This window comes from Montipora capricornis, chromosome 8 (genome assembly GCF_036669925.1).
Source record: "Montipora capricornis isolate CH-2021 chromosome 8, ASM3666992v2, whole genome shotgun sequence".
NCBI lineage: Eukaryota > Metazoa > Cnidaria > Anthozoa > Scleractinia > Acroporidae > Montipora > Montipora capricornis.
The window spans coordinates 27,730,874-27,750,873 of record NC_090890.1 but is presented as its reverse complement, the minus strand read 5'-3'; the positions used below and the strand labels follow the sequence as shown (position 1 = coordinate 27,750,873).

At 41.9% G+C, this 20,000-nt stretch overlaps 1 protein-coding gene across 1 annotated transcript in view; it reads right to left on the bottom strand.

Moving 5' to 3' along the window:
- Positions 1-20,000, bottom strand: part of LOC138013902 (pneumococcal serine-rich repeat protein-like) — a 29,724-nt gene that overhangs the window by 530 nt on the left and 9,194 nt on the right. The window contains exons 4-6 of the mRNA XM_068860942.1: positions 8,717-20,000; positions 4,740-4,869; positions 1,395-1,719 (exon numbers count right to left, since the gene is read on the bottom strand). The exon at positions 8,717-20,000 is cut by the window's right edge and continues 896 nt beyond it. Of these exons, the coding sequence (XP_068717043.1) occupies positions 4,826-4,869; positions 8,717-20,000 (11,328 nt within the window). The 3' untranslated portion in view covers positions 1,395-1,719; positions 4,740-4,825. The remainder of the gene's footprint in view (positions 1-1,394; positions 1,720-4,739; positions 4,870-8,716) is intronic.

Here is a 20,000-nt window from a genome sequence, read left to right as displayed (position 1 = left end):
TTTGAGGGCTAATAAAACGATCTGATTGACCCATAAGTTGACTTTACACACAAGATAGCTTAGTTTGTGCACGAATAGGGAAACTCCAACTTAAACAAACATATGAGCCCGAACGGCTACACTCAAAGGAATGGAATTGAAGAATTGAATTAAATTGAAGGAGAAGCGATCCGTGGATTGAACTGAACTATTGTAGCTCTCTCTTCTTCTGTGTTCGGTTTGTTAGCCATAACTTCAGTAATTTCCTCCAGGATTTCCTCTGTCGCTCTAGTGCCTCTGGAGATATTCCACTTGACGCTTCCTCTTTTCCTATATTAGCTTTGAAGTCTCCAAGCAACTTGTGAAAATGCTCTCTCACGCTCCTTTGGTCTCGCGGGTTCTTTTCAAATCCTTCATATGTGTTCACGTTTTCTGCAACCTCTTTCCATTTATGCCCCGCCATTTTGCTGTCTGATTTAACCTTTTAAGGCTCGATTAGTCTCACTTCCCTTAAAAGAATTTTTTCTTTTGCTACAGTTGTTCAAAGTCGGCCAAAATCCCATACATTTTACAGTAAATTTAGCCGTACTTGCCCCCCAGCCAAGATGGCAGTCAAAAACCATGGAAGGGTCTATTGACTTTCCGCGAAAAAGTTGCGTTTCAGTCTGCATGAATGGCTATTCCGAGTCCCCAAGGGTAACAGTAAATATGCAAGACTTACGAATGGCTTACAAGACTCCAGGGGGAGTCTCAATGGAAAGGAAAATTGACCTTAAAATAGCTCTGTCTATGGAAATGCCCTGACACATATCTATCATGTGCAAGTAAGATACTCCTGGTCGTGGGCTCCCCATTCAAATAAGATAACGCATGTACTGAAGTAATAGGATCTATAATGGCTTGCCCTGGGATGTGCAGCTGATTTGTCCTTAGAGACGGTTATTTTACAATTTTGTAGATCATAATTTGTGAAGCTCGCCTTCATGCATATTTTAAGCACCGGGCTGTCACGCGGGAGGTCGTGAGTTCAACTCCGGCCGGACCAGCACTCAGGGTCTTTAAATAACTGAGGAGAAAGTGCTGCCTTTGTAATTACATCTGCAAATGGTTAGACTCTCTAGTCTTCTCGGATAAGGACGATAAACCGTAGGCCCCGTCTCACAACCCTTCAATGTTCATAATCCTGTGGGACGTAAAAGAACCCACACACTTGTCGCAAAGAGTAGGGCATGTAGTTCCCGGTGTTGTGGTCTGTCTTCTGTGGTGTATCATGATTGGGAGGGTAAATGCTCGGAGATATTAGCTACAGCAAGCTACTCTAAAATCCGAGGGTAAAGAAAGATATATGATATATGATATGAAGTGCTGCAAATATCCTCTCTTATTGCAGGATCCACAAACAGACAATTTCTTACCATTGCAGGTCATTGTATTGCTTGTAGAATTTGTCATAGCAACAGGTTTTGTACTCCAGCGCTAGAACGATTAGACACTAAAATAAAGTTCCTTTCCTTTCCTTTCTCCGATTCTGTTAAATGTCAACTTCACGCATGCCTTCGCTACATTGGATTTATGCCTTGTGCCCACAGAATCAAAGGAACTTTTTTGGTATGTCACCAACCCACGAGCAAAATCTCTTGAAGTTTCCTCAAACTGCTTGCTGCTTATTGCATAAACTGCCTTCCAGCCAACCTTGCATATGTTGCACCCACGGCAAAAAAGGTAGTACATTTTGAACTCCTACAAAATTTGGAAAACAAATTTCAGTAAATAAAAGGTAACATGTAAAACACACCTTTCCACGCCCTTTCAGTTGTTTCCTTGAGGTTTATTTTTAATGGGATTCATTGACTCGATCAGTTCTCTAGTTATTTCTTGAGTTGACCTGAACTCAAACTACATTCAAGCCTTGCTATAGATTACTTACAATAGGAAGGGTGTACTTGTTGCATAATTTTAGATTCATTCTACTGTGATATAAACTAATCACAACACATTCAAATTTGTCTTACTTGTCTTCCAGTTTTGAATAGTCCTAAAGACGTTGTAAAATCCATTCTTTTTGATTACAATTGCATAGATGATTACTGAAAATTATCTGCGTTGATTGGTTACACTCGAGGTGAGTGTTACGCGACAATCACCTAAGCGGTTTTTTCAAAATGGCCGCAAGCCGTTTTTGTCGAGGTGACAGACGAAGAAATTAATTGTTTTAAAGGAAATTCATATTTTTCAAATAACCATCTATGTAATTCAACTAAAACAATTATTTACCGCAGCTCGGTGAATAATTGTTAAATGTCCCCTACAGCTGTATAATGACATTCATGGTACTCTGCGTACACGTCACAATGAGTCACAAGGTGTCTCCTTAACTGAGCCCAAAGAAAGAACTTTTTGGCTCCTGTCGTTCAAAAGGTGGATAACGCTATTCACCGGATATATCACTATCCAATGGATAACGCAATTGTCTTCGCTAGTGTTTATCCACTGGATATTGATTGATCCGCTGGAGAGCGCTTTCCAACGCTTGAATAACTGGGGCCTGGTTAAGGTCGTGGTCTAATATCATCATAACAATAGGGACCTTAAGCAAGGACAACGACGGCGGCTACGAAAACGTTGTCTAAAACTATTATTTACCATTATTATTCATTCAAAATATTTCCCCGTTTCTGATTGGTTAAAACCACACGCATAATTCACCATAACCAGCTGCTGTTCACCAAATGTGGAAAGAAACTTCGTCATATTGAATCAATGACGTCAAAAGTGCAGCCCACTGCAGATTATTGAACCGATGACATCAAAATGACGTCAAAAGTGCAGCCCGCTGCAAATTATTGAACCGTTGACCGAAAAAAGCTGGGACGAGATTGTGTTATTTTTGTTGAGCAGAAAAATAGCTGCGAGTAGGTTTAGAAGTTTGAGCGAAGAAAATATTTTGAATGAATAATAAACCAATTATTGAATTCGGCTTTCGTAGAATATGAAGAATTCTGCAGATCTCGGAGGATGTTATCCACATCGGCTTTCGGCCTTGGTGGATAACACCCTCCTCGACCTGCAGAATTCTTCATATCCTACTCAGCATCATTCAATCATTGCTAATTATTCGCCAATTGAGTCGAAACTTTAACATCCCCCCCTCCCCCCAACAGGCAAACGCCAGAAAATTGACCATTTTTAGTGCCCGGGGAGTGGGGAATTTGACCCTTGCCTAGGTGGGGTGGGGAAAATTGAACCGAAAGCTGCAGGTTTCAAATGTTTTTTTTTTGGCGCCAAAGTCGCTAACAGCTTAAACACGTGTTTGGACGAGATGGAAAAGTTTAGCTCGCTATCCTAAAAATCTGATAGATGGCACATTAGGGCCATTTATACGAGAGTAAATAAGCTGCTGCTTACTCTGGCCGCGGCGTACATAATATGCGAAAGGAACTATTTATACGAGTACAAACTCCCAGGCTAGGATAAGCCGCGGCTTGAGAAAGTTGTGAACGTAGATTTTGTACCATTTATACGGGTTGTTCGCGTCTTATGTAAGCCGCGGCTTATTTTCTGTGGTAGAGAACGACCCTATAGAGCGTTTTCACATGACGTCACGGCGGCCATGTTGGTGTTCCAAAACAAAGGAATGGCGGCCATGATGGTGTACCAAACTAATCCTCTGGGATTTGAACTCTATTTTTATGCAAATACTTTCTTTTGTTTCAGTGATCCAATATGGCTGCTGGTCACGTGAGTGAAAACGCTCTATAAACCGATTGCATAAATGGCGGCCAAAAATGTATTCTTTTGTTTATGTGCTAATTAGCCTCACTAGCCTCGCTCTTGAACGACATTTCTATTGTATTTTGTCCATGCAAACGAGGCTAGTGAGTCTAATTAGCACATAAACAAAAAAAATACGTTTTTGGCTACCATTTGTCACAACATATCATCCAGCAGCAAAAAACCTAAACAACTCTTGATGCAAAAATGGAGTTTAATACACAATTAGCCACTGCTGAAAAACAAAAGGCCTCCTTTCATATCATAACGAAGACGTCACATATCACAGCGACACAAAAGGAAGTCAGAGCAGATCAGTCAGGATCTTTTCTCTGACATTAATTAATTCTATTTCAAGTCATTTCTAATAGTTTCAATATTAAAGTTGTGTTTTTGTAGTAACTCAAGTCTGGTAAAAACGGCATCATCATATAAAGGGTTAAGAAACATGTGTTGGCATGTTTATACACAAGCTTCATTAAAGAAGACAGGAGCCAACGACGATTGTTCTTTAGGAGGGGCATTTGACAGACAAATCCGACGATAGAGTAGGGCATCTGAAGGCCATTTTGGCTCGAGGGGGCAGGAACTTGAACGACCCAATGTTCAAAAATTTAAATGCCCGGGGTTTGCCCGGGAGGAGAGGGGGGTGGGGAGATGTTGAAGTTTCGGGTTGATCGGCGCATTACTGTAATAATTATGCGATTACTCCAAGTCACTCGGCTTGGGAAGTGTGAGTACACATTCCAAGAATAAAATTAGTGTGAACAGTGTGGATATTTCAGAGAAAATTGAAAATTCATCCTTAGGTGCTCTCGTCTTCCACATGACCTCAAAGATCATGTCACGTTCTTGTTAAGACGAGAACGGCAAAGAAATGTATCAAAATGTAAAACGAACGAGCAGGGCGTGCAGAACTATTGTATCGTAGCCGTCGTCGTCGTCCTTGCTTACGGTCCACAATGACTGTCGTTGTCATCACCGCATACATGAACTTTATAGCTCTGTCCGCTCACTGTAGATTTGAGCAATCGTGACACGATTCTGAGAAGCGACTGGCCTACTCAGAGACTGCTTACAAGGGTACCACGTGTGTTATGAGGTCATTGCCTGGGCCAACTAAGGAAAAGAAATAAGTAAACAATGGCATCAGCCAACATACCACTTTTGCCTCAAAAACCGCATCAGTCACATTTCGTTTAAATCTCAATCATGGAATGGGTAATACCTCGCTTTCGCTCTCAAAATGAAGCGCTGAGAAACGGAGAAATGTCTTGTGAAACCCCAATAAATGTAATTGAGTATTTTCTACTTACCCTCAATGGGAGAAAACTTGCAAAAATCCAATTCCGGTTTTTCTTTTCCATTTTGTGACAATGTTCAAGCTGTCACTTTGTTTTACGTTGAGAAATACTGTTCCCTATACGACGAGTTAGTCAGGACATTCTTTGGTATTTTCCTCTTTTCTCGAACGGCGTTTGAGGTAATCAAGTGAGTAACGTCATTGACAATACTCCGACATAATGAGATTCCTGGTACATCACAATGGACATGACAAAGTGTCCCCTAACCCTAATCCTTAAAAATAGTAACAGTTTTGTGAGACATAAAGAGCGGGACACTTCGTGACACTTTGTGATGTCTATTGTGACGTACCAGGAATCTCATTATATCGGAGTATTGGACATATATGTAACGTCATAGTGAAAAAAGTCCCTTATTTTGGCACCAACATCTTTAATGTTCCTAATGTGTTCAATACAATCCTTATAGTTGTACCAGGTACATGGGCATACACTAACGCGCCACATAACTGACCTACGTCGCAAATGGACTCTGCAAAACAGTAAAGCAAAAGTGCTGATCCTTATTTATTTCAGGCAAATCTGCTTATATAATCGTTAAAGATCAGCCTCATAATAACAATTCAGTTAGTAATGGTCTTTACAATTATCCGATATTTGAATAGTTGCTTTGTATTTAGTCTTCTGACTGTTCCGTAGATTCTTAAGTTATCGAGGCTCGGGCCAATTCTTATTCCTTTTCAGTATTTATTGGCAATTTTCGAGTCACTGATAAACAGAGGTCAATGTCTTGAATAGGATGTTACGAGACTGCGCTCAAGGCCACAGTTTGAATAACAAATACACGTCCAATATTAAACAAGTGCCAGAATTTCGTGTCAGCTTTGCGTGAACCTGTGGGGAACCCTTTTAACTAGTTGATTGATATCATAATGAGTGCTTTCTGGTGCACTGCAATGACTTCAATCGTGAATATAGTCTATTCTATTCTTGCGTGCAGCGCACAACAAATTTCTATTGCCTTTCATTGTGGTCTATAAAAAAAGATTTCCTCAACAACGGTAGTAATTGTATGGAAATATCGTGAATTGTTAGATCAAAAGCTTTAACATTTGAAATTTCGTAGAGATACATCCTCAAAACACTGACTGCATTTTTGCTGTCACTTTTAGGAATTCTGGTAAGACAGTCGTGCCTATTAACTACATCTCTTTTGCGTGGCACTTTTTGGCCAAAGTGTTGAGTTATGTTCTTAAGATCCTCCTGCGTAAAGTGACAAAGAAAGTAAAAAAGCATAAAGAAGGTCCTTAATTTGATCTCAGTTTTAGTTGTTGTTGTTCGTAACTTTTAAGAAACTCTTGAGGTATTTTTGTAGTGACAATGGAATTAAGCTTGTCAAATATAACATTAAAAAAAAAGGAAAAAGGCTGTTCCTTTGTTCACCAGAATCAAAACCCTGCAAATTACCCGCCCAATTTTCCATTTTTTCCCTGTACGTTCTATGAAGTTCCTTTCAGATATGCCTAGGAAAAGAAGGAGAAATTCCTCTGTTTATAGTTTTTATGTTACTTGAACTGGCACGCCGTGGAACTTTTAGATCCAACATTTATGAAGGAAACATGCGTATGCCGCCTTCTTTTGCATGTTGTCTGCAAAACGGAACATAAAACGTTTATGCTCTTTTACAGTTTATGGATGAAAAGAACATGGAAATTACCATGATCTTTTACATTTTATGGATGAAAGAAACGTGGACAATTTCCATGCTCTTTTATATTTTATAGATGAAAAGAACATGGAAATTTCTATGTTCTTTCACATTTTCCCAAGCGAGTAATGTGAGAAATACACGAAAGATATTATGCATCGTCAAAAGGGAACTCGGAAAAATCCGAGCCCCAGATGGGATTGTGACTGCGCGATGAAGTTAAGAGTCATATATGGTTATCGAAAAACTAAACTATGCGACTGCGTGATGCAGTCGTAGTCTATACTCACATTTCACCCTTGCTTACAGCACAGTCTCTAGTAGCTCTGGGGTACTAGATCACGGAGAGTCGTGGGTTCAAATCATCTGTCATCTGGAGCTCGGGTTTTTCCGAGTTCCCATTTGACGATGCATAATATTTTTCGTTTTGTTGATGAAAGGAACATGGAAATTTCCGTGTCTTTTGCATTTTATGGATTAACGGAACATGCAAATTTCCGTGTTTTTTTTTACATTTTATGGATGAAAGGAACATGGAAATTTCCATGTTCTTTTCAATTCTGTGGATGAAGGAACATGACAATTTTCTTGTTCTTTTTACACTTGGCGTGCGAAAGGAACATGGAAATTTCCATGTTCTTTGACATTTTGTGTGTGAAAGGAACATGGAAATTTCCATGTTCTTTTAAAGACTTGATGTGGGAAAGGAACATGGAAATTTCCATGTTCTTTTCTGAATTGTCTTTGAAAGGAACATGGAAATTTCCATGTTCTGTTCAATTCTGTGGATGAAGGAACATGACAATTTTCTTGTTCTTTTTACACTTGGCGTGCAAAAGGAACATGGACATTTCCATGTTCTTTTCCGAATTGTCTTGGAAAGGAACATGGAAATTTCCATGTTCTTTTCAATTCTGTGGATGAAGGAACATGACAATTTTCTTGTTCTTTTTACACTTGGCGTGCGAAAGGAACATGGAAATTTCCATGTTCTTTGACATTTTGTGTGTGAAAGGAACATGGAAATTTCCATGTTCTTTTAAAGACTTGATGTGGGAAAGGAACATGGAAATTTCCATGTTCTTTTCTGAATTGTCTTTGAAAGGAACATGGAAATTTCCATGTTCTGTTCAATTCTGTGGATGAAGGAACATGACAATTTTCTTGTTCTTTTTACACTTGGCGTGCAAAAGGAACATGGACATTTCCATGTTCTTTTCCGAATTGTCTTGGAAAGGAACATGGAAATTTCCATGTTCTTTTCAATTCTGTGGATGAAGGAACATGACAATTTTCTTGTTCTTTTTACACTTGGCGTGCAAAAGGAACATGGAAATTTCCATGTTCTTTGACATTTTGTGTGTGAAAGGAACATGGAAATTTCCATGTTCTTTTAAAGACTTGATGTGGGAAAGAACATGGACATTTCCATGTTCTTTTCCGAATTGTCTTGGAAAGGAACATGGAAATTTCCATGTTCTTTTCAATTCTGTGGATGAAGGAACATGACAATTTTCTTGTTCTTTTTACACTTGGCGTGCAAAAGGAACATGGAAATTTCCATACTTTGTCATTTTGTGTGTGAAAGGAACATGGAAATTTCCATGTTCTGTTCAATTTTGTGGATGAGGGAACACGAAAATTTTCTTGTTCTTTTTACACTTGACGAGTGCAAAAGGAACATGGAAATTTCCATGTTTTGACATTTTGTGTGTGAAAGGAACATGGGAATTTCCATGTTCTTTTACAGACTTGATGTGGGAAAGGAACATCGAAATTTCCATGTTCTCATTTTTCCGAATTGTCTTTGAAAGGAAAATGGAAATTTTCAAGTCCCTTCAAATTTTACCTGGGAAATTTACGTATCAACTTTATTAACTTGACCTTAAGCTTAGCCCATTAAAAAAGCACCGTGTTGATGCCGACATATGAACCAGACTTGAAAAATCCTCACCTGGGATAGATGACGACACGCTTGAAGTTAAGAGGAAAGTGCTTGCCTCGGAAGAAACGGAACTTTTCGCAGATATAATATTGGAACTAAATATTGACACAATTCCCGAAGTTATCACAAAGACTGACGGCGTTACACCAGTCAATGACAAAACGCTTGTTAAAGGGCTTGCCAGATTGGACACCGGTACCGTGATAGTTGCTGATAAACTTGTCGACCTTGATAATAAAACACTATACCAAATGCTTGCAGAAGTCGGTGCTGACAAACTGCTCGATGAGCTCACCAAACTTGAAACCGATGCACTACTTGACAGGCTTGCTGATGTTGCAGTAGAAACACTGGCAGACGATGGTGAAATGCTGGTTAACACGCTGAATGAGGCTGACACTGATGAACTGGATGATAAGCTCAACAAACCGGAAAATGACACACTTGGTGAAATGCTGTAAAAAGTCGATGCCGAAACCCTTCTTGAGGGGTTTGCCAGATTGGACACCGTGTTGGTTTTTGATAAACTAGTCGACCGTGATACTAAAAAAATAAGTTTATTTGAAATGCTTGGAAAGGTCGATGCTGACAAACTGCTCGGTGAGGTCACTGAACTTGAAACCAATGCAGTACTTGACATGCTCTCTAACGTTGAAGTAGAAACACTGGCAGACGGCCTAACAGAGCTTGACTGTGAATTACTAGTTAACACGCTGACTGAGGCTGACACTGATAAACTGGATGACAAGCTAAAGAAAAGGGAAAATGAAACACTCGTTGAAATACTGTCAGCAACAGAGGACAAAACGCTTGTTAAAGGGCTGTCAAGAGTGGACACCGTGATGCTTGCTGCTAAACTTGTCGACCTTGATACAGAAACACTATTTGAAATTCTCGTAGAGGTCGAAACCGACACACTGCCCGATGAGCTCACTGAACTTGAAACTGATGCACTACTTGACAGGCTTGCTGATCTTGAAGTAGAAACACTGGCAGACGGGCTAACAGAGGTGGATGGTGAAATACTGATTGACATGCTGACTGAGGCTGGCACTGGTGAACTGGATGATAAGTTGAACGAAGTGGAAAATGACACACTCGGTAAAATGCTGAAAAAACTCAATGAAGAAACACTCGTTAAAGAGGTGGCCAGAGTGGACACCGTGAAGCTTGGCGATAAACTTGTGGACCTTGAAACTGAATAATTGTTTGAAATGCTTGCATATGCCGATGAAGACACACTGCTCGATGAGCTCACTGAACTTGGAACTGATACACTACTTGAAAAGCTGGCAGATGTCAAAGTAGAAACTCTGGAAGACGGGTTAACATACGTGAATGGTGAAATACTGGTTGACACGCTGACTGTGGCTGACACTGATGAACTGGATGACAAGCTGAACGAAGTGGAAAATGCCAACCTTGGTGAAATGGAAATGCTCAGAGAAGTCGAAGTCGAAACGCTTGTTGAAGGGCTTGCCAGAGTGGACCCCGTGATGCTTGCTGAGAAACTTGTCGACCTTGATACTGAAACTCTATTTGTAATGCCTGTAGAGGTCAATGATGCCAGACTTCTCAATGAGCTCACTAAACTTGGAACCGACACACTACTTGACAAGCTTGCTGATGTTGAGGTAGAAACCATGGCAGACGTGCTAAGAGAGATTGATTGTGAAATACTGCTTGACGAAATGACTGAGGATGACACTGACGGAATGGAAGAGAAGATCAACGAAGTGGAAAATGACACACTTGGATAAATGCTTACAGAAGTCGATGACAAAACGCTTGTTAAAGGGATTGCAGGAGGGGACGCTCTGATGCTTCCTGATAAACTTCTCGACTTTGATACTGAAACACTATTTGAAATGCTTTCAGAGGTCGATGATGACAAACTGCTCGATAAGCTCACTAAACTTGAAACCGGTACATTACGTGACAAGGTTGCAGATGATGAAGTAGAAACACTGGCAGACGGGCTAACAGAGGTTGATGTTGAAAGCCTGTTTAAAACGCTAACTGAGGCTGACACTAATGAACTATATGACAAGCTGAACGATGTAGAAGAAGACACGCTTGGTGAAATCCTTACACAAGTCGAAGACGAAAAGCTCGTTGAAAGGCTTACCAGAGTGGACACCGTTATACTTGCTGATAAACTTGTCGACCTTGATACTTTAACAGAAACACTATTTGAAATGCTTCCAAACGTCGATGATGATAAACTGCTCAATGAGCTAACTGAACTTGGAACCGATACACTACTTGACAAGCTTGCCGACATTGAAGTAGAAAAACTGGCAGTCGAGCTAACAGAGCTTGATGATGAAATACTAGTTGACCCGCTGATTGAGGGTGACAATAATGAAGTTGATGACGAGCTGGACGAACTGAAAGATGCGACACTCGGTGGAATGCGGAGAGAACTCAATAAAGAAACCCTTGTTGAAGGGCTTTCCTGGATGGACACTGTGATGCCTACTGATAAACCTGTCGACCTTGATACTGAAACACTACTTAAAATGCTTGTAGAGGTCGCTGCTGACAAACTGCTCGATGAGCTCACTGAACCTGGAACCGACACGCTACTTGACAGGCTTCCCGTATTTGAAGTATAGACATTGGGAGACGTCCTAACAGAGCTTGATGGTGAAATACTGTTTGAGGCGATGACTGAGGATGACACTGATGAACTGAATGACAAACTGAACGAAATGGAAAATGACACTCTAGGCGAAAAGCTTAAAGACCTCGATGACAAAAGGCTTGTTGAAGGACTTGTAGGAGTGGACGGTGTGATGCTTGCTGATAAACTTGCCGACCTTGATACTGAAACACTACTTAAAACGATTAAAGAGGTCGATGTTGACACACTTCTCGATGAGGTAACTGAACTTGGACCAGAAACACTACTTGAGAAGATTGCCGATATTGAAGTAGAAACATTGGAAGACCGGGTAACATAGCTTGATAGCGAAAGACTGGTTGACACGCTAATTGAGGCTAACACTGATAAAGTTGATAAAAAGCTCGACGAAGTGGAAGATGACATACTCGGTGGAATGTTGAGTAAACTCAATGAAGCGACGCTTGTTGATGGCCTTGCAAGGGCGTACACTGTGATGCTTGCTCCTAACCTTGTCGACCTTGATACTGAAACGCTATTCGAAACGCTTGCAGAACTCGATGCTGACACACTACTAGACGACTTCAATGAACTTGGAACCGATACACTACTTGACAAGATTGCCGTTATTGAAGTAAAAACCCTGGCAGACCCGGTAACATAGCTCGATAGCGAAATACTGGATGGCACACTGATTGAGGCTAACACTGATAAAGTTGGCAAAAAGCTCGATGAAGTGGAAGATGACACACTTGGTGAAATGCTGAGTAAACTCATTAAAAAAACGCTTGTTGAAGGCCTTGCAAGGGTGTACACTGTGATGCTTGCTCCTGACCTTGTCGACCTTGATACTGAAACACTATTCGAAATGCTTGCAGAACTCGATGCTGACACACTACTCGACGACATCAATGAACTTGGAACCGATACACTACTTGACAAGTTTGCCAACATTGAAGTCGAAACACTGGAAGACGGACTAACAGACCCCGATCGTGAAATACTGGTTGACACAGTGATTGAAATTGACACTGAAGCGCTGAATAAAAAGTTGGACGAAGTGGAAGATGACACACTCGGTGGAATGCTGAGTAAACTCAATGAAGAAATAGGTGTTGAGGGCCTTGCAAGGGTGTACACTGTAATGCTTGCTCCTAACCTTGTCGACCTTAATACTGAAACACTATTCGAAATGCTTACAGAACTCGATGCTGACACACTACTCGATGACGTCAATAAAGATGGAATCGATACACTACTTGACAAGCTTGCCGATATTGAAGTCGAAACACTGGAAGACGGACTACCAGACCGCGATCGTGAAATACTGGTTGACACAGTGATTGAAATTGACACTGAAGCGCTGAGTAAAAAGTTGGACGAAGTGGAAGATGACAAACTCGGTGGAATGCTGAGTAAACTCAATGAAGAAATGCGTGTTGAGGGCCTTGCAAGGGTGTACACTGTGATGCTTGCTCCTAACCTTGTCGACCTTAATACTGAAACACTATTCGAAATGCTTACAGAACTCGATGCTGACATACTACTCGATGACGTCAATGAAGATGGAATCGATACACTACTTGACAAGTTTGCCGATATTGAAGTCGAAACACTGGAAGACGGACTACCAGACCGCGATCGTGAAATACTGGTTGACACAGTGATTGAAATTGACACTGAAGCGCTGAATAAAAAGTTGGACGAAGTGGAAGATGACAAACTCGGTGGAATGCTGAGTAAACTCAATGAAGAAACGCGTGTTGAGGGCCTTGCAAGGGTGTACACTGTGATGCTTGCTAATAACCTTGTCGACCTTGATACTGAAACACTATTCGAAATGCTTACAGAACTCGATGCTGACATACTACTCGATGACGTCAATGAAGATGGAACCAATACACTACTTGACAAGCTTGCCGATATTGAAGTCGAAACACTCGTAGAGGGACTAAAAGACCGCGATCGTGAAATACTGGTTGACACGGTGATTGAAGTTAACACCGACGTGCTAAATAAAAAGTTGGACAAAGTGGAAGATGACACACTCGGTGGCATGTTGAGTAAACTCAATGAAGCGACGCTTGTTGATGGCCTTGCAAGGGCGTACACTGTGATGCTTGCTCCTAATCTTGTCGACCTTAATACTGAAACACTACTTAAAATGCTTGTAGAGGTCGCTGCTGACAAACTGCTCGATGAGCTCACTGAACCTGGAACCGATACACTACTTGACAGGCTTCCCGTATTTAAAGTATAGACATTGGGAGAGGTCCTAACAGAGCTTGATGGTAAAATACTGTTTGAGGCGATGACTGAGGATGACACTGATGAACTGAATGACAAGCCGAACGAAGTGGAAAATGACACTCTAGGCGAAAAGCGTAAAGACCTCGATGACAAAAGGCTTGTTGAAGGACTTGTAGGAGTGGACGGTGTGATGCTTGCTGATAAACTTGTCGACCTTGATACTGAAACACTACTTAAAATGATTAAAGAGGTCGATGTTGACACACTGCTCGATGAGGTAACTGAACTTGGACCAGAGACACTACTTGAGAAGATTGCCAATATTGAAGCAGAAACATTGGAAGACCGGGTAACATAACTTGATAGCGAAAGACTGGTTGACACGCTAATTGAGGCTAACACTGATAAAGTTGATAAAAGGCTCGACAAAGTGGAAGATGATATACTCGGTGGAATGTTGAGTAAACTCAATAAAGCGACGCTTGTTGATGGCCTTGCAAGGGCGTACACTGTGATGCTTGCTCCTAACCTTGTCGACCTTAATACTGAAACACTACTTAAAATGCTTGTAGAGGTCGCTGCTGACAAACTGCTCGATGAGCTCACTGAACCTGGAACCGATACACTACTTGACAGGCTTCCCGTATTTGAAGTATAGACATTGGGAGACGTCCTAAAAGAGCTTGATGGTGAAATACTGTTTGAGGCGATGACTGAGGATGACACTGATGAACTGAATGACAAGCCGAACGTAGTGGAAAATGACACTCTAGGCGAAAAGCGTAAAGACCTCGATGACAAAAGGCTTGTTGAAGGACTTGTAGGAGTGGACGGTGCGATGCTTGCTGATAAACTTGTCGACCTTGATACTGAAACAGAGGTCGCTGCTGACAAACTGCTCGATGAGCTCACTGAACCTGGAACCGATACACTACTTGACAGGCTTCCCGTATTTGAAGTATAGACATTGGGAGACGTCCTAAAAGAGCTTGATGGTGAAATACTGTTTGAGGCGATGACTGAGGATGACACTGATGAACTGAATGACAAGCCGAACGTAGTGGAAAATGACACTCTAGGCGAAAAGCGTAAAGACCTCGATGACAGAAGGCTTGTTGAAGGACTTGTAGGAGTGGACGGTGCGATGCTTGCTGATAAACTTGTCGACCTTGATACTGAAACACTACTTAAAACGATTAAAGAGGTCGATGTTGACACACTTCTCGATGAGGTAACTGAACTTGGACCAGAGACACTACTTGAGAAGATTGCCGATATTGAAGGAGAGACATTGGAAGACCGGGTAACATAGCTTGATAGCGAAAGACTGGTTGACGCGCTAATTGAGGCTAACACTGATAAAGTTGATAAAAAGCTCGACGAAGTGGAAGATGACATACTCGGTGGAATGTTGAGTAAACTCAATAAAGCGACGCTTGTTGATGGCCTTGCAAGGGCGTACACTGTGATGCTTGCTCCTAACCTTGTCGACCTTAATACTGAAACACTACTTAAAATGCTTGTAGAGGTCGCTGCTGACAAACTGCTCGATGAGCTCACTGAACCTGGAACCGATACACTACTTGACAGGCTTCCCGTATTTAAAGTATAGACATTGGGAGAGGTCCTAACAGAGCTTGATGGTAAAATACTGTTTGAGGCGATGACTGAGGATGACACTGATGAACTGAATGACAAGCCGAACGAAGTGGAAAATGACACTCTAGGCGAAAAGCGTAAAGACCTCGATGACAAAAGGCTTGTTGAAGGACTTGTAGGAGTGGACGGTGTGATGCTTGCTGATAAACTTGTCGACCTTGATACTAAAACACTACTTAAAACGATTAAAGAGGTCGATATTGACACACTTCTCGATGAGGTAACTGAACTTGGACCAGAGACACTACTTAAGAAGATTGCCGATATTGAAGCAGAAACATTGGAAGACCGGGCAATATAGCTTGATAGCGAAAGACTGGTTGACACGCTAATTGAGGCTAACACTGATAAAGTTGATAAAAAGCTCGACGAAGTGGAAGATGACATACTCGGTGGAATGTTGAGTAAACTCAATAAAGCGACGCTTGTTGATGGCCTCGCAATGGCGTACACTGTGATGCTTGCTCCTAACCTTGTCGACCTTAATACTGAAACACTACTTAAAATGCTTGTAGAGGTCGCTGCTGACAAACTGCTCGATGAGCTCACTGAACCTGGAACCGATACACTACTTGACAGGCTTCCCGTATTTGAAGTATAGACATTGGGAGACGTCCTAAAAGAGCTTGATGGTGAAATACTGTTTAAGGCGATGACTGAGGATGACGCTGATGAACTGAATGACAAGCCGAACGAAGTGGAAAATGACACTCTAGGCGAAAAGCTTAAAGACCTCGATGACAAAAGGCTTGTTGAAGGACTTGTAGGAGTGGACGGTGTGATGCTTGCTGATAAACTTGTCGACCTTGATACTGAAACACTACTTAAAGCGATTAAAGAGGTCGATGTTGACACACTTCTCGATGAGGTAACTGAACTTGGACCAGAAACACTACTTGAGAAGATTGCCGATATTGAAGCAGAGACATTGGAAGACCGGGTAACATAGCTTGATAGCGAAAGACTGGTTGACGCGCTAATTGAGGCTAACACTGATAAAGTTAATAAAAAGCTCGACGAAGTGGAAGATGACATACTCGGTGGAATGTTGAGTAAACTCAATGAAGCGACGCTTGTTGATGGCCTTGCAAGGGCGTACACTGTGATGCTTGCTCCTAACCTTGTCGACCTTAATACTGAAACTTTACTTAAAATGCTTGTAGAGGTCGCTGCTGACAAACTGCTCGATGAGCTCACTGAACCTGGAACCGATACACTACTTGACAGGCTTCCCGTATTTGAAGTATAGACATTGGGAGAGGTCCTAACAGAGCTTGATGGTAAAATACTGTTTGAGGCGATGACTGAGGATGACACTGATGAACTGAATGACAAGCCGAACGAAGTGGAAAATGACACTCTAGGCGAAAAGCGTAAAGACCTCGATGACAAAAGGCTTGTTGAAGGACTTGGAGGAGTGGACGGTGTGATGCTTGCTGATAAACTTGTCGACCTTGATACTAAAACACTACTTAAAACGATTAAAGAGGTCGATGTTGACACACTTCTCGATGAGGTAACTGAACTTGGACCAGAGACACTACTTAAGAAGATTGCCGATATTGAAGCAGAAACATTGGAAGACCGGGCAATATAGCTTGATAGCGAAAGACTGGTTGACACGCTAATTGAGGCTAACACTGATAAAGTTGATAAAAAGCTCGACGAAGTGGAAGATGACATACTCGGTGGAATGTTGAGTAAACTCAATAAAGCGACGCTTGTTGATGGCCTCGCAATGGCGTACACTGTGATGCTTGCTCCTAACCTTGTCGACCTTAATACTGAAACACTACTTAAAATGCTTGTAGAGGTCGCTGCTGACAAACTGCTCGATGAGCTCACTGAACCTGGAACCGATACACTACTTGACAGGCTTCCCGTATTTGAAGTATAGACATTGGGAGACGTCCTAAAAGAGCTTGATGGTGAAATACTGTTTAAGGCGATGACTGAGGATGACGCTGATGAAGTGAATGACAAGCCGAACGAAGTGGAAAATGACACTCTAGGCGAAAAGCTTAAAGACCTCGATGACAAAAGGCTTGTTGAAGGACTTGTAGGAGTGGACGGTGTGATGCTTGCTGATAAACTTGTCGACCTTGATACTGAAACACTACTTAAAGCGATTAAAGAGGTCGATGTTGACACACTTCTCGATGAGGTAACTGAACTTGGACCAGAAACACTACTTGAGAAGATTGCCGATATTGAAGCAGAGACATTGGAAGACCGGGTAACATAGCTTGATAGCGAAAGACTGGTTGACGCGCTAATTGAGGCTAACACTGATAAAGTTAATAAAAAGCTCGACGAAGTGGAAGATGACATACTCGGTGGAATGTTGAGTAAACTCAATAAAGCGACGCTTGTTGATGGCCTTGCAAGGGCGTACACTGTGATGCTTGCTCCTAACCTTGTCGACCTTAATACTGAAACTTTACTTAAAATGCTTGTAGAGGTCGCTGCTGACAAACTGCTCGATGAGCTCACTAAACCTGGAACCGATACACTACTTGACGGGCTTCCCGTATTTGAAGTATAGACATTGGGAGACGTCCTAACAGAGCTTGATGGTGAAATACTGTTTGAGGCGATGACTGAGGATGACACTGATGAACTGAATGACAAGCCGAACGAAGTGGAAAATGACACTCTAGGCGAAAAGCGTAAAGAGCTCGATGACAAAAGGCTTGTTGAAGGACTTGTAGGAGTGGACGGTGTGATGCTTGCTGATAAACTTGTCGACCTTGATACTGAAACACTACTTAAAACGATTAAAGAGGTCGATGTTGACACACTTCTCGATGAGGTAACTGAACTTGGACCAGAGACACTACTTGAGAAGATTGCCGATATTGAAGCAGAGACATTGGAAGACCGGGTAACATAGCTTGATAGCGAAAGACTGGTTGACGCGCTAATTGAGGCTAACACTGATAAAGTTGATAAAAAGCTCGACGAAGTGGAAGATGACATACTCGGGGGAATGTTGAGTAAACTCAATAAAGCGACGCTTGTTGATGGCCTTGCAAGGGCGTACACTGTGATGCTTGCTCCTAACCTTGTCGACCTTAATACTGAAACACTACTTAAAATGCTTGTAGAGGTCGCTGCTGACAAACTGCTGGATGAGCTCACTGAACCTGGAACCGATACACTACTTGACAGGCTTCCCGTATTTGAAGTACAGACATTGGGAGACGTCCTAACAGAGCTTGAAGGTGAAATACTGTTTGAGGCGATGACTGAGGATGACACTGATGAACTGAATGACAAGCCGAACGAAGTGGAAAATGACACTCTAGGCGAAAAGCTTAAAGACCTCGATGACAAAAGGCTTGTTGAAGGACTTGTAGGAGTGGGCGGTGTAATGCTTGCTGATAAACTTGTCGACCTTGATACTGAAACACTACTTAAAACGATTAAAGAGGTTGATGTTGACACACTGCTCGATGAGGTAACTGAACTTGGACCAGAGACACTACTTGAGAAGATTGCCGATATTGAAGCAGAAACATTGGAAGACCGGGTAACATAGCTTGATAGCGAAAGACTGGTTGACACGCTAATTGAGGCTAACACTGATAAAGTTGATAAAAAGCTCGACGAAGTGGAAGATGACATACTCGGTGGAATGTTGAGTAAAGTCAATGAAGCGACGCTTGTTGATGGCCTTGCAAGGGCGTACACTGTGATGCTTGCTCCTAACCTTGTCGACCTTAATACTGAAACACTACTTAAAATTCTTGTAGAGGTCGCTGCTGACAAACTGCTCGATGAGGTCACTGAACCTAGAACCGATACACTACTTGACAGGCTTCCCGTATTTGAAGTATAGACATTGGGAGACGTCCTAACAGAGCTTGATGGTGAAATACTGTTTGAGGCGATGACTGAGGATGACACTGATGAACTGAATGACAAGCCGAACGAAGTGGAAAATGACACTCTAGGCAAAAAACTTAAAGACCTCGATGACAAAAGGCTTGTTGAAGGACTTGTAGGAGTGGACGGTGTGATGCTTGCTGATAAACTTGTCGACCTTGATACTGAAACACTACTTAAAACGATTAAAGAGGTCGATGTTGACACACTGCTCGATGAGGTAACTGAACTTGGACCAGAGACACTACTTGAGAAGATTGCCGATATTGAAGGAGAGACATTGGAAGACCGGGTAACATAGCTTGATAGCGAAAGACTGGTTGACGCGCTAATTGAGGCTAACACTGATAAAGTTGATAAAAAGCTCGACGAAGTGGAAGATGACATACTCGGTGGAATGTTGAGTAAACTCAATGAAGCGACGCTTGTTGATGGCCTTGCAAGGGCGTACACTGTGATGCTTGCTCCTAACCTTGTCGATTTTGATACTGAAACACTATTCGAAACGCTTGCAGATTTCGATGCTGACACACTACTAGATGACCTCCATGAACTTGGAACCGATACACTACTTGACAAGATTGCCACTATTGAAGTAGAAACCCTGGCAGACCCGGTAACATAGCTCGATAGCGAAATGCGGGATGGCACACTCATTGAGGCTAACACTGATAAAGTTGGTAAAAAGCTCGATGAAGTGGAAGATGACACACTTGGTGAAATGCTGAGTAAACTCATTAAAGAAACGCTTGTTGAAGGCCTTGCAAGGGTGTACACTGTGATGCTTGCTGCTGACCTTGTCGACCTTGTTACTGAAACACTATTCGAAATGCTTGCAGAACTCGATTCTGACACACTACTCGACGACAC